Source organism: Mytilus edulis, chromosome 5 (assembly GCF_963676685.1).
Source record: "Mytilus edulis chromosome 5, xbMytEdul2.2, whole genome shotgun sequence".
In the NCBI taxonomy this organism is placed as follows: domain Eukaryota; kingdom Metazoa; phylum Mollusca; class Bivalvia; order Mytilida; family Mytilidae; genus Mytilus; species Mytilus edulis.
This window is the reverse complement of record NC_092348.1, coordinates 37,016,843-37,031,269: the sequence shown is the minus strand read 5'-3', so window position 1 is coordinate 37,031,269 and position 14,427 is coordinate 37,016,843. Positions and strand designations below refer to the sequence as shown.

At 30.9% G+C, this 14,427-nt stretch overlaps 1 protein-coding gene across 1 annotated transcript; it reads left to right on the top strand.

Moving 5' to 3' along the window:
* The first annotated feature begins 1,778 nt into the window (after nt 1-1,778).
* On the top strand, nt 1,779-5,564 carry LOC139523595 (uncharacterized). Its single transcript, XM_071317730.1, has 3 exons — nt 1,779-1,855; nt 2,774-2,860; nt 3,961-5,564. Exon 3 carries the CDS (start codon nt 3,966-3,968, stop codon nt 4,851-4,853), a length of 888 nt encoding a protein of 295 aa, XP_071173831.1. The 5' UTR covers nt 1,779-1,855; nt 2,774-2,860; nt 3,961-3,965; the 3' UTR covers nt 4,854-5,564.
* The last annotated feature ends 8,863 nt before the right edge of the window (nt 5,565-14,427 follow it).

Here is a 14,427-nt window from a genome sequence, read left to right as displayed (position 1 = left end):
AAGCAATAGATGAGTTTTTAAATTTGATGTATGAATTTTGTGCTTCTTTGTTACAATTGTTTGTTTTTAAAAAGATAAAGTTTATAACGCAATGGTGACTGCTGTACCCCTACTTTTGACATTTTTTCCTATTGTGTCTGTTTGTTTTGTTCACGCATCGTTGTCAAAATAATGGAATTTTATGCGACTGCCATAAAAGTGAGCGATTAGCTAGCTATTAAACCAGGTTCAATCCACCATTTTCTACATATAAAAATGTATGTACCAAGTTCGGAATATGACAGCTGTAATCCATTCGTTTGCTGTGTTTGAACTACTATGACTGTGAAATAAGACAAACATCAAGTAGAGCACTGTTTTGTTTGCCTCTGTCAGTGTATCGTAAGGATTTTGTTTCATTAATCATTACCCTTATTCAAATGTCCTCTTTTTATTTATATCGTATAACTAGCATGTACTGTAGTACACATTAAGTGAACATTAGATAAAAGTACTTCTTTTAAATTCTACTTTCACTTTTGAGTTTTCAAAAAGCTGATTAAAATATATATTCATGACATCATGGACATTGATACCTGGTTTTACTAAAAACTACATACGTGCATGAATTTATAAATAATAGAATAAGTTTGTTCATCTGCTCGGTTCATCGTTTTATATATTTTCATGAATAACCAGGTTTTAATTCATTGTTCGTCTTATATATGTTTATAAAATGTAAAATTTGTATGCGGGATTTGTTTATAATGCATGGAAATTTTGTACACCGTTACTGTATTATGAATGAAGTAAATAATAAATACTTTTCATCGAGGTTACAGTGTATAAACTAAAAGGGGTATCAAACTCACTATCTGGAGGGAAATAAACAAACAATACAAATAAGAAGTCAAGAGAAACAAGTGCTACAAAATCAAAAGGAAGATGATAGATAGTAAAGGGGAATGAAAAAAATTGAAGAATACAAAAAAACAAAAACAAATACAAAACAAAAATACCATGGCACAAAGCTAAACCTAAAATCATACCAAAATAGAACTACAATGTATTTAGGCACATATCATCATTTATTAAACCTTCCCAATCTAATATGAACAAAATATCCCGGTAATCACAATCTTTTGCATTGATATAAATAGTTTAATTTAAACATTATCCTGGTTTCGATTATGATGTAACGTTACGTTTGCTCGTCAACTAAGCTATTGTTGTGCAAGCCTTCGAGAAACAAGTTTTATATGAGCATACAAACATATACCTATATATTTACTAATGTTTTTATTACGTCGATGTTTGTCTTTTGTTCCGACTGTGTTGGTCCGTGATTGTACGCTTGATATATTCAGAGCCTTTTATATACCTGATTTGGTAACTGTTATGTTATTAACAATGGGGCTTAATAAGACTATTAACATTTTTTCAGATAACCATATATTTCTTTTTGTAACTCTTATTTGTAAAGTTGATCCTTGAAATACTAAAAAATTACTTTCGGTTGTCACTGTTTGCATGACTTTACAGACAATCGTTAAGGCATTATATTATTTTATTTTCACATGTCAAATGTAGGCAATACCAGTTTTAGATTTAAAATTTGTCTATGAAATGCCAAAAATACGTACTATTAAAAGTAATATATTTATTTCACTCTTTTCCTTCTATTTTTTTTTGGGTATTTTCCCGAACATTGTATGTTATCTACAACTATATAAGGAAACGAAAAATCCGCTACGTATTTTTAGAAAACAAGCTATTTATAGTTGGAACTTTTCTGATATTGTAATTAAAACCATTTGCGGCGTAGAATATTTCTTATAGGCAATGCTACATTCGATAAGCTGACATACATGTACAGGTAAGAATTATAAGTTTGTCTAATTCATTACTTTCTTATCTAATGTCTAACAGATATTTGTATATATTCAAACAGAATGAACACAATGCAAGTGCTTCTAGTGAAAAAAAAAACTCAATTTTAGCTTCAGAACATTCCTAATTCTTAAACCGTTTTAATAGGCGACGGAAGGAAATACCTAAACATATGTTGTGTAAATGTTAAAGAAACAGACTGGGTACGGTATGATTTCTCATGAGACAACTATCTTCGTGGATGTGATCAACTATAAGTCTCATCATACGGCCTCCAACAATAATATAATATCATATCATATAGTGCATTAGAGTGAATTTTTTTTTATCAGGCATGTCATATAATTTCAAAAATCTTTCTTGACCCCTGCTACTGTGGATACTGTTGCCAAAATCGTAAAAATGGTGCTGGTGTATTTGGACCTTTTTTCTAAAGCTTAAATCATGTCAGTTTACCATAGATTTATTAACTGAAAAAAATGCCAGGCACTTCATGAAATATTTTCAAATGAACCGCTATTATTTTATGTAAGAACAATGTATAAGAAACTTAAATAAGAACACTACTTTATACAATTGGTGCGTCTTTTATAGTATTAATACATTATTCTGTTGAAAAAGCTGCAGTGGCGGAAAATTGTTATGGATAGGTGTCGGTTGTGAGTCAAGAACAATTTCCATTTGTTTGTATGTATACAATAAATCACAACCGAAGAATATTGGAACATTGACTAACATCATTATACATTAAAGAGGGTTTTACTTACTAACAAATATTAGTATTTAACCTTTCAATCGTCTTTCAAATTGTTTATGATCAGATGTTGGACCTACGTGATTGTTGTTACTATCCCTGTTCTATCACATTATCGAAAATAAGTAATTAAATGATTCTTTATTATAGACTCATCGTAGATTTCGCAACGAACTTGGAAGCTTTTTCAACAAAACGAGGATTTACTCAGGAGTTTTGAACAGCACACGAGATTAAGTAAATAATCATATGTCATTTTGAAAATTACAATATGAGTTATTTTATTCAAAAGTACAATATTCTAAATATTTCAAAATGCTAAAAGTTAAATGAAATATATCAATCAATAATAATATTAAGAAATTAATAAGTGCTCGAATAATTTAGTCTTGAAATATCTAAATTATTTCAGGGAGTTATACGTGATTATGGACATAACCTAATTGCAGTCTATTTATTCCTTTCCTTTAAATATTTTTTCCATTTAAAATATCATTAAAAGTTTACTGATATATAATTATAAGTAAAAATACAACGAGGGAAGTCAATGCATGATAATTCACCAAATTGAACAATATTGACGTTTTGTTACGGACATTTAGATTTTGTAGCAAATAACCAATGGTACATTTTGTATTAGGAAGACTATATATCGTTATCATTCTGCGACCAATTTTTATTAAAAATTTTCTTATTTATCATTACATATATCCTAAAGGTGAATGTGGATCGTAAAGTATGAAGAGGTTTTGAAAAATGTATTATTCTTTTACCAACACATATACATTTGTTTAAAACAAAGCTACTCTACCTTTAGTATTAACAAATTCCATTTTATCATATAACACATGATTTCTTTTCAATTCGTAGTGTTACATAATCGATTCACAAATCTATTTATAGAATTGTATTACATTTTCTGAAAATCAGTTTGATAAAATCATTTATGGGCGAGTTTATGGACATAAAAATTCTTCAATAATCATAGATATTGCTTTTGATTGAATGATAGCATTCATAATACGATTTCTTCTGTGATATATAAGGGGTCTTTACGCCGTGTTAACACAAAAAATAAGGATCTACTATTGTATATGCTACATGTAAAAAAAGAGGAAAGAAATAGCTAGTAACATAAACTTCATAAAGAAAAATAAATACTCGTATGAATATTGAAGCAATCTTTACATCCTTGCAATTCAGAACGAGCGTACCATGGAGATAATGTTCTGTTTAATAGAAATGGACATAACTTTTATTACGTTTTATTGTTACATTCTATCTAGAGATTATGTATAAATGATTAATAATTATGAAAAAAACCATTTTACTTAAAGGCAATATGGGGAAACATACAGATAGACTAAACATCATTAGCATGAAACTTGCTGGTAGAAATGGAGAGCAGTGTCAATCTGAACGGACGTCTCATTTGAATGATGTTATCTGGCAGAATGAACCCGATATGGTATTGCTACCAGGTGACAATTCAGATATGACTTCATTCAAACTTAACGATTACCGCCCTGTAAATTTAGCTTTCAGTTCGGAGACGGGCCTTCTGTACGACTCCAAACGATTGGAGTTAGAAATACAAAATTGGTTTGAGTTAATACCAACTCTAAAGGTACCTGGTGTTCAATTAGGCAAATTGATTTTCCCATTAATGAATATATTATCACCTCAACCAACTCAACATGTTGTCAAGCAGTTCCACATCATAAGTTGGCATTATAGCCTCACACAAACAGAATCTGAGGAACTAGAACAACGTGCTGCAAGTTACTTATGGTTGGCGCAATACCTGGCATGGACACATGGCGTAGAAGTTCTTATTGGAGGAGATTTCAATTTGCCACTCCAAAAATTACAGGACCTCTTGATAGCACATAACAAATTCGTCCAGGGAACAATTGAAAATGTCAAGCCAATGTTCAGATTAATGGGGTATGATGATAGTATGACGGATAATACTCATAGACCAGGACGTCGCCTCCGTCAGCTTAAATTACACCCGTGCATCTCTACAGATGGAAGCAACCAAACTGAGTATTTCGTTGCATCAAAAGAAATGCAACTTGGTAATACTGATATAATTTCAGAATCAAATGTTCCAATGAGATGCGCTCAATCGGCGGTGATAAAACAGAAAATTGAACACGAGCGTCCTCCGCCAATCAAGACAGAGATGCATATTCCAGCAAGGCCACCAAGACATAACGGCGGCTAAAATATTTTATTTCAAAAAAATGTCTCACAAATAAATTTCGCAAATTCAATCCTATTCCACATATACATGTACATAATAAATATATTTGAAATATTTGATTAAAATAAAAAAAAGTTTATAAAAAAAGGGAAAAAAAGACAAACTCCTATTAAGCTATAACTAACTACAGTAATTTTGAGCTACTTCATTCCCTTGCAATATGACATTTGAAATAAACACAAAATAGTAAATAGCTTAAAAGAAATAAAAATGCCTGTTACGAATAAATTAATACTGTTATGCGCTTATACATGCTATATGTCATATCATAAGTTTCGTAGAAATCATTATACATCATCAATACAGCAATTTGATTTGTCGTGGTGAGATTTGTGCAAATGTGATTAGGAGATAATGTTCATGTGACAATTTTAACATATACTATATATGATATAGCAATACCCTTATTGTGTACATTTTGTATTGCACCATCAATTGAAATTGTGTATAGTTCTTTATATATCAGATGTCTACAACTTATAAAAATATAAACTATATTTAGACATGACGTCATTATTGTTAGATCATAATGGAAAAAATGTGTATTACTACATTTGTAGGTGTTTATTTAATTCAACTGTGTTAACATTTCTTGACATAATAATTTTGATATTTATTCATGACCGGTTATTATCGGTCTGATACGATTGTGAATAAATTGGTGTACAAAGATTTTTTTCCTATTTTTATTAAATGTAAAAACATATTCATATATGCTAGTTAACTACAGAACGTTTTATAAATAGCAAGGTTTTTTTTCTCGAATATACATCCACAATGAACACTCAAACCAAAATGTGTACATGCCGAGGATATATAAATACTTTAGAATTGAATATAAAAAGTGTTGCTTCACCTAAGAAGCAGAAAACGAATAGTCCATTTGCTTCAGGTCAACTTTTATTTCCATTCATAGTTTCTAATTAGTTTCTCACTTATCTACGATACATTGAAAAAAAGCTATGATACAAATTATTGCATTGCTCAATCAATAACTTTTGAGCAGATATTGCAGTCCCCTTGCCGCACTGAAACTTAATATTGAAAATAAACATTGGGCGACATGAGTGCTATCGGTAATCGGGATGAATTCAGGTTCTAATGGTAAGAACTTTGTGTGTATTATGGTTGATAAATGATTTGGTTAAAATACGGTTTATATCTATGTAAAAGTAATTAAGTAAAATTGTTACATGCATCATGGCGCTAAATACAGTTCAATAGATATATGTGTCAATTAACTCATTTAAAAGAAATCAACCCTTTAAATGATAAAAATATAAGTGATTATGATGGACATTGAAATTGTTTTAATAAGATCATGGTAGATCGTTGGTTGCGGCCCATGTTTTTCTTCGTCTCTAAGTCTCTTATTCCGAAAAAAACCCACAATACATTGAATTTTGACAACATATGTGTATCGAAAATGATTTTACTTTGGGGCCTTTAATGTACTTCAACACTTTATTCCAAATTTGAAGACTATTTTGAACGCATCTATCCCATCGACCTACAGATACAAGAGGGGCGAGAGAGATGAAGGATACAACAGGTAAAGTAAGGTATGCCTCATATCTTGAAATACATCTAGAAATTGACAATGAAGGTTGGTTGAAAACATTTTTTTTTGCGACAAAAGTGATGATTTCAGCTTCCCAATTCAGCACATTTCATTGTAGCAACATTCCAACAGCGCCAGCATACTGAGTATATATCTCCCAATTAATACGAAATTGCGGGGCTTGTATTTCTCATATCCTATAATTATTTCCTATATAGAGGGTTGCTGCTCACAAGGAAGCTAAAAAACCAAGAGTTCCAAAATGATGAAGTTGAAACCATACCGTCGTAAATTTTAGGGACACCATCACGAGTTTGTTGACCGGTATGAAATATCCGTTTCACAGATGATAGCGGATATGTTCCTTTTGTCGTTTCTACAATCCTGTTCCCTTGTCACAAATGTGACCTACCAAATTAGACTTATTACCATATCTGTACTAACATGAGCAGGGAGCAGGATTTGTTTACTCTTCCAGAACACCTCAGATCAACCCCAGTTTTTGATGTGGTTTTTGCTTGGTATTTATTTGTCTATGTTGTGTTTTGTGTACTATTGTTTGTCTGTTTGTCTTTTTCTGTTTCAGCCATGGTGTTGTCAGTCTATTTTCGATTTATGTTTCGTTTAAGAACATAAGTGTCAATCAAGGGTTTATAGCATCAAATGTTTTGGACACGTTCGGAAATCGAATTCAAACCACAACATTTTGGAGTATTGTTATGAAATGCATATCGATTCGAAGTTTTGCATCAGCAATTTATGGAAGTCCGGAAATCAGCGGTTATCATTTTTGACGAGTTTGAAAATCAGCAGGGGTCAATTACAATACAAAAATATGACACTCGAGTGAAGAATTGTCAGAAATTTCAAAAATAGGTTGATGCTTCGAATGAGTATGAACACGGGCACTGACATGAGTTATGTACCTTAAAAAGGTACATTTTACATAAAATTGCTTGTAAAAACTGGCAAAGATGACAGAAAGACAAACACGTTCACTAACCTCTATAGAAAACTAAAAACGCACATCCAATTAAAAACTGTGTGTATAGTCATATCCTCTGGTAAGATAAGCAGACACTGCTTCACTGGTGAAATCATTAGTGTTCCTCATATTCAATACGTCGACATTTTATATCAAGTGACAAGAACTTTTATTAAGAAATTGTGAAAATCTAAATTTCTGCCAGTGAAAGTTTTAAATTGCAAACTAGCGACTTACTTCATATAATTATTTGGAGGGCAATATCGCTCTGGTTTAGTCTATCTTTGAATATCTTATTGCTAAAGGAAGGAAAAAGATAACATGAAGGACTAGAGTTACAATTTTTATTTTAAGTAAAACAATATGAATTTGATGATATAGATTACTGTGAAAAATTAAATAACCATGATAACTTCACTTTGCTCCCAATCACATACCTTCCGTTTTATGATGAGATCGCAAGTGTTTTTATATGATAAACGTAGTTCGGTTTGCACAATTTGTATGTACTTCTCCTTGCATAGTTGTATGACTTGATCTATATAAATAAACGGTCAGCATATAATATTTTTTTTGTGAGATCGCTTGTTATGTGCCTTCTTTTTGTCTCATTTGTGTTTCATTTGACATCCATGTATCATTGAAGGGTGATTGTGGATGTAAGAATGAATAAGTTTATTGACAGTTCTTACAGTTTCATCTTCTTAGCTTCATCTACTAAAATAATAATGTAAACTGATGTTGCCTCATACCTTTATATTCATAATAATCTAAAACAAAAAGTCTCTATTTTGAAACCGTGCACACATCACCAACAGTCCTGTTGTTATTTACCTGCATATATTAGAATATAAATTCTATTTGTATTCATGTAGGTCATGGCATAACAAGATTGTTTTCGTAAACTCGTCGTTTTACGTTTGCTTTCGCTATGTCAAAAAGATCTCTTAAAGCATAAGAAATCCAGCAGGCATACATGTGATTTAAGTGCCGACATTTTTTACATTGGTATGGTGCATTTGAACAAATTTTTTAAGTCAAGTACTTTTCCAACACAGTTAAATCAACACTTTATTTATAAATAACCTTAATGTTCTTGATATGTATATGATATATGAGATGTTCTACTTAGCTTACTCCGAACCATTGGATTGTTGTTATTGTAAGTATACATACATCATACACGGATATTGTGCACGTTGACAAACAAAAAACATTCACAATACTTATGGAATACAATAAGCTGGTTAAAATATTTAGAGCATACAATTTTCTTAAATGCCCAATGTACTTTCAATTATCAAAATCGTTAAGTGAAAGGAGATTGCCTTAAATAGCTGTTTGCCTGTATAAATTATTAACAGTGAACCAAAACTTCAAATGAAACCAAGAGTTAAAATAAACCACCACCAGACGGAAATTGGTATGAATTTTGACTCCATTGATTCCCTTGAAAACAGCTAAACACAAAAGGTATAATACCACTGGTGGTAAGCGGATGGTCGTAACTAAAAGTTACGACCATCCGGAGATGGGAGACAACTCTAGGGATAAATTTTTCTTTTCATATTTTCGTGCAGTAAAAGGTTCATTTGAGCCAAACCGCTGGTCTCATATACACGTATTGTGAGTGCGTTGATATTGAAACCAACTTTGATAGACAAAATCATTCCAATTTTCGTAAAATAGTCATTCAAAAGTTGGAGCATGATGGTCGTAACTTTAAATGTGTGATGGTCGTAAATTCAACTATAATATTTTGGATGATGGTCGTAACTTTGAAAGATGACCGTAACTCGAGTATTTAGACAAACTTTTATTAATGTATTTTAAAAGTAAAAGTAATAAACTCAGATGTCATACATGATTTGTTACAAACAATATTATGTGTTACCATGATAATGGTATGCAGAAATTGAGCTAGAGAATTATTAAACACACACAGTTCTGATGTATTCAAAACGCTCATCATTTAGGAGGAACAGTGAAAACTGTTCAACTCGCATTAAGCGAAAAAGTATGTTTGGGTTGAGTATTAATATTTTTTTTACTGTACGTTAAGGCATAAAATTATCAAATGCACGTGTGTTCCCTCATATTTTTTTTTTTATTTTCGACTTTTTTTCTGCAATCGTATCGGCAGATGAAATTATTAAACGTACAATTCTGAACAATCATCGTTAACTTTTAATCAGCTATTGCAGTTCTTATAAACTATAGGCCTTCAAATATTCGGCTTTTGGTGGTTCATGCGGAAATTAAATCCACAAATACACTTCGGAGTCCTGGGTTGAGTTCAATATCGTAGCAGCTGCGTATAGTGCTACGTAGATTTTGACTATTGAATGTGTAGCTATAGACTAGTTGCTACATAGATATTGATAGCAGCTACGTAGCCGCTACGATATTGAACTCAACCCAGGATTTTTTAACGTGCTGTCTATTGTTTATCGATTACATAACGATTATATATAGCGGTATATCATTGATATTAGTTCTAAGTATTTGTACGGAATGAAAACTGAATCCATTGTGTTGCAATGAAAATTATATTAATCTCTCGAAAGTAGGAATATTGTTGATATATATATTTTACACTTCTACACGCGCTGACTTTAAGAGTAAAATAAAATACTAGTTTGAAGCCAGGCTTAAGCTTGTAACCAGGATAATATGTCAGAGACTTCGGTAGAACTAAATGTACAGCGGCAACTATCACATACAAACCCCACGGTATGCAGATTGAACATTATGTGTATGTTATATGTTTATATTGTATGAATGGCTACACGCTACTCATGGACTTCGTAATGGACATAACTGTCCACCTTATTATCAGCTTGATTTCACCAAAAAACAATATGACTTCTAAAAATCCAGGCTAAAAATAAAGCGTGTGTTCTTTAACTCAGGTACGGACCTGCGAATTCGCGGGAATGGTCTAGTCTAGATAACGACCTTCATAACCTATCAATATTAACTTTTAGATTATTTTGACTCCTTACTAATGCTCTTTCGACTTAATGTATCAATCTTAAATTGTAGATTTAAAAAAAAATCAACTAGTAGGTACATCCTCAAAAAGTTTTTACAATGTTTATCTTTAACAAAGATGCAAAATCTAAAGAAGAAAAAAAAAACCACCAGGATACTGTTATTTCATGTGATGTCCATTTTACTAAAAATGCCTTTCCTTAAAATCATTTATTTTGTAATTAAAATTATTTGATACATTTCATGCTTTTTATTTCTAACTAAAAATTATCATAACCAAGGCTGTGTTTTTTGTTTTAAAATGAATTCTCCACTTTTGAGAAATTTACATTGTTAATGAATTTAATTGCTTATACATTAATTTAACTATTTGCCTCTGGTTAGTTTTATACATTATATTTTCAGTATATATATATATATGACTGTCATTTCATTTTGTATTGTTTCGTTCGATTTGTTCCAATTTTCTTCCGTTTCGCACTTTACATGTACCCCTCTCTTCACTTCCTTTAGATTTTATCATTGGTGAAAACAACTTCACAATATATAATATAATATATTCATATAATAAAAGACATGTTTAAAACTCTTGACTTGCCTTGTTCGGTCCAAAACATTTTAAAAATTTGGAATTTTAAACCGATTTGAAACTTTAATCAAATTCCCCCAAACTCAGGGGTGTGGAAATATTTGTTGTGAGCACTTGTCCCTGGGCAAGTAAAACTAAAAATTTTACTTGTCCAGAAAACAATTTACTTGCCCTGATGATCCCAATAAATATTGAAGTATTTCTTGTTAGCTAATATATGATTCTTACTTGGCACTTTTGTGCATCACAAATGAATGAAATCCATTTGTTTATATGTGTAAAAAATTAGGAAAGTAGGAAATGGGTTAACATCAGTGGGACAGAAACCTAACAGGAAGCCAACCAATGAAATGACATGTAAAGGACAATTTTGCTGCAGTTTTGGAATAAAAATTGTAGCCAGTAGGTACATAATATACTAAATTTGAGGACAATGATTCTAGCTTCCGTTTCTCTTTTTTTTAAATACTCTGTGTCCTCCGTTTGCATTTAAGGTTTTCTACTCGACTCATGATGCTTTTTGTCTTGCTTGCCCAGCTTTTTATTAAGTATTTGTCAATCTGAATCTCGATACAAAATTTAAAGAAATGACACAACCGGTAAATGATGGATAAAACTTAATCGACGATCCAGGGTCAATGGACAAAGCCAATGCAATGTTTATGTAACGCGACTCTGGTTCGCATACTTATTTTTATTTATTTTGGTAAATTAATCGATCTATTTCCAGTATCATGTAATATTTATCGTCATGAACATTGATGTTTTTACTTGCTGAAGATTGGTTTCTTTTACATAAATTAAACATCTTTATACGTTTTGAAATTAATCTTATGTTTTTGTTGGATTTGAACTTTGTCTTGTACATGTTGTATATTTTTTTACTTGTCCACGGGCAACCACGACAAAAATTATTACTTGTCCGGTTGTTCAAATGTACGAGTCGGGCGAGTCGGGCATAGCATTTTCACACCCCTGAAACCAATATTTGAAAACTTTTTTTAAAATTTTAATTGATAAGTGTTACACGGATTGAAATTGCTTTATTTTACGTTGTATGTAAAAATTTAAAAAAAATCTTCAGAAATACAACATATAATATATATGCATACAATAAAAGACACGTTAAAAACTCTTGACTTGCCTTATTCGGTCTTATTTAAAACAGAGTTACGACCATCACAAATTTTCGTTACGACCATCCTCAACATTTTTGTTTTTTTAGTTACGACCATCATGCTCGAATTTTTGAATGACTATTTTACGAAAATAGGAATGTTTTAATGCATCAAATTTGGTTTCAATATCTCCGAACCACCGAATAGTATATACGGGACAAGCGGTTTGACTCAAATGAACATTTTACTGCATGAAAATAGGAAAAGAAAAACTTATCTCTAGAGTTGTCTCCCATCTCCGGATGGTCGTAACTTTTAGTTACGACCATCCGCTTACCACCAGTGATAATACAGGTAATATATGACTTCAACAGATTAGTCTTTAAAATATAGAGTTTTTTTGGGGGGCAATTTCGTAATAACTGTTTTTTTTTTCTATACATAAATATACATTTGAAGACCATCTTATCGCACAAAAATTGTGAAAAACGTATAATTTACTTGTACTATACATATGCAGTATTCACTACGTTTAGAAACTTTCTAACATATATGTTATCTAATATGTTGTTATCTTGCAGAGTTGCACGTAATAACATTAATACACTTTCATTACCTTTATTCGATTAACCCTCTCTAAATATTGGTACTAATCTAATCTTCAAACTATAAATATGTATTACACGATGATTTATTGAAAATTTTGCCTTTCGTTCTCTCAATGGTATTTCTGTATAATTTACGCGGAATTCAAAAGTCTATTCAAGGCTACTGATCGGAAATACTCATTTGACAATTTTATTAAGAAGTTATATTTTTTTTATTGTCATATAAGTAAAAATGATACTTGGGACATAAACAAAAGTCACAACAACACAAATAACTCAGTTGAACATGCACATATGTATATTTATATACAAGCAATGCCCTCAGCTCTAAAGACTGTTTTATAAAGGTTCTTTTTTTTTACTTGATTAATATTTGAAGGATTTAGCAGTTATAAAACATATTTCGTTAATATGCATTGTACATTTGGTAGGCTGACGTACTGTTCGTAATTGTTTCAGGATTGGTGATTCATTTCTAGTTAAGCTTAGGTTTACATAAAAGTAATATTTTCAGATTATTCAAGATACCTTAAATTACTATTCATCATGCAGGATATGCATATTTTGAGGGGTCTAATTTTATGAATTCTCTCTTTTTCTTGATGCTAAAATTTATCATAAGAAACAAATAGCATTCAACTATATATACCGACTTTGTTAATATAAAATTGAGAATAGAAATATGTAATGTGTCAAAGAGATAACAACTCGACCAAAGATCAGACAACAACAATCGACTTTGTTTATATGTATATATGTGCATAAAAATTCCTTTGAAAAAGCAATTTGATCATGACTTTAGAAAGTAATAACATAATTATAGTAGATATAAATTAAATAACATCATTGAAGGATAAAGATTTATCATGAATGACTGGACATGTACGAAGGAACAGATATAAAGTGTAACATGTGTATTGAGAATAATGATTTGATAGTTATCGAAATGAATGTAAAGATTAGATATTTGGTCCGTCCGATGCGGTTTTCCGATTTCACCTTCATCTGGAAAGCTTTAATATCAAATTTTGAAAGACAGACATGTAAAAATATGCAGACACTATGCCATATGAACAAAAAAGGAGTATTTTTATTGACTATTGTTTATAATTCACTTATGTAGCAAAGTTAAATTAGCAATAAACACACTGTATGAATTTCCTGCTTAAAAAACTTTTTTTTCTTATTTGTCCTCATTCGAAGTTTCTGTTCTAATTCAGGTTTATAACAGTTTTTTTTATTCGTTTTGTTTGCTTACATACTCTCAATTATGATATCTTCAAGTTTTTATGGAAATTCCCCCGTTTTTTAATTAACCTAGGAATTCGGTATTTTTATAAAAACGTTTTTGGATCTTTCAAATCTAACAATTAGTATGGTAAACATGTACACATAAGTTGCATTGATTCGTAAAAGGTGATAAAAAGTCCAATCACATCATCAAAAACCAAAATAGAATTACGTAAGCATTGTACTTTGAGTCATGCTACTACACGTGTTCATGTCGTAATGACAATTTTTATTTGGTCATATCATACCTTCTAAGATCTATTTATATTTATACTGTTATCCAATCATTACACACTTCAATAATAACAAATATCTATATATAATGCAAAAAAAAACACCATTTAGGATATTGATACACTTTCTTCACTTTGTTTTTGCAAGTTAAGTGTA

Coding starts and splice junctions, on each gene's coding strand:
- LOC139523595 (XM_071317730.1), top strand. CDS start 3,966: ATGGGGAAACATACAGATAGACTAAACATCATTAGCATGAAACTTGCT.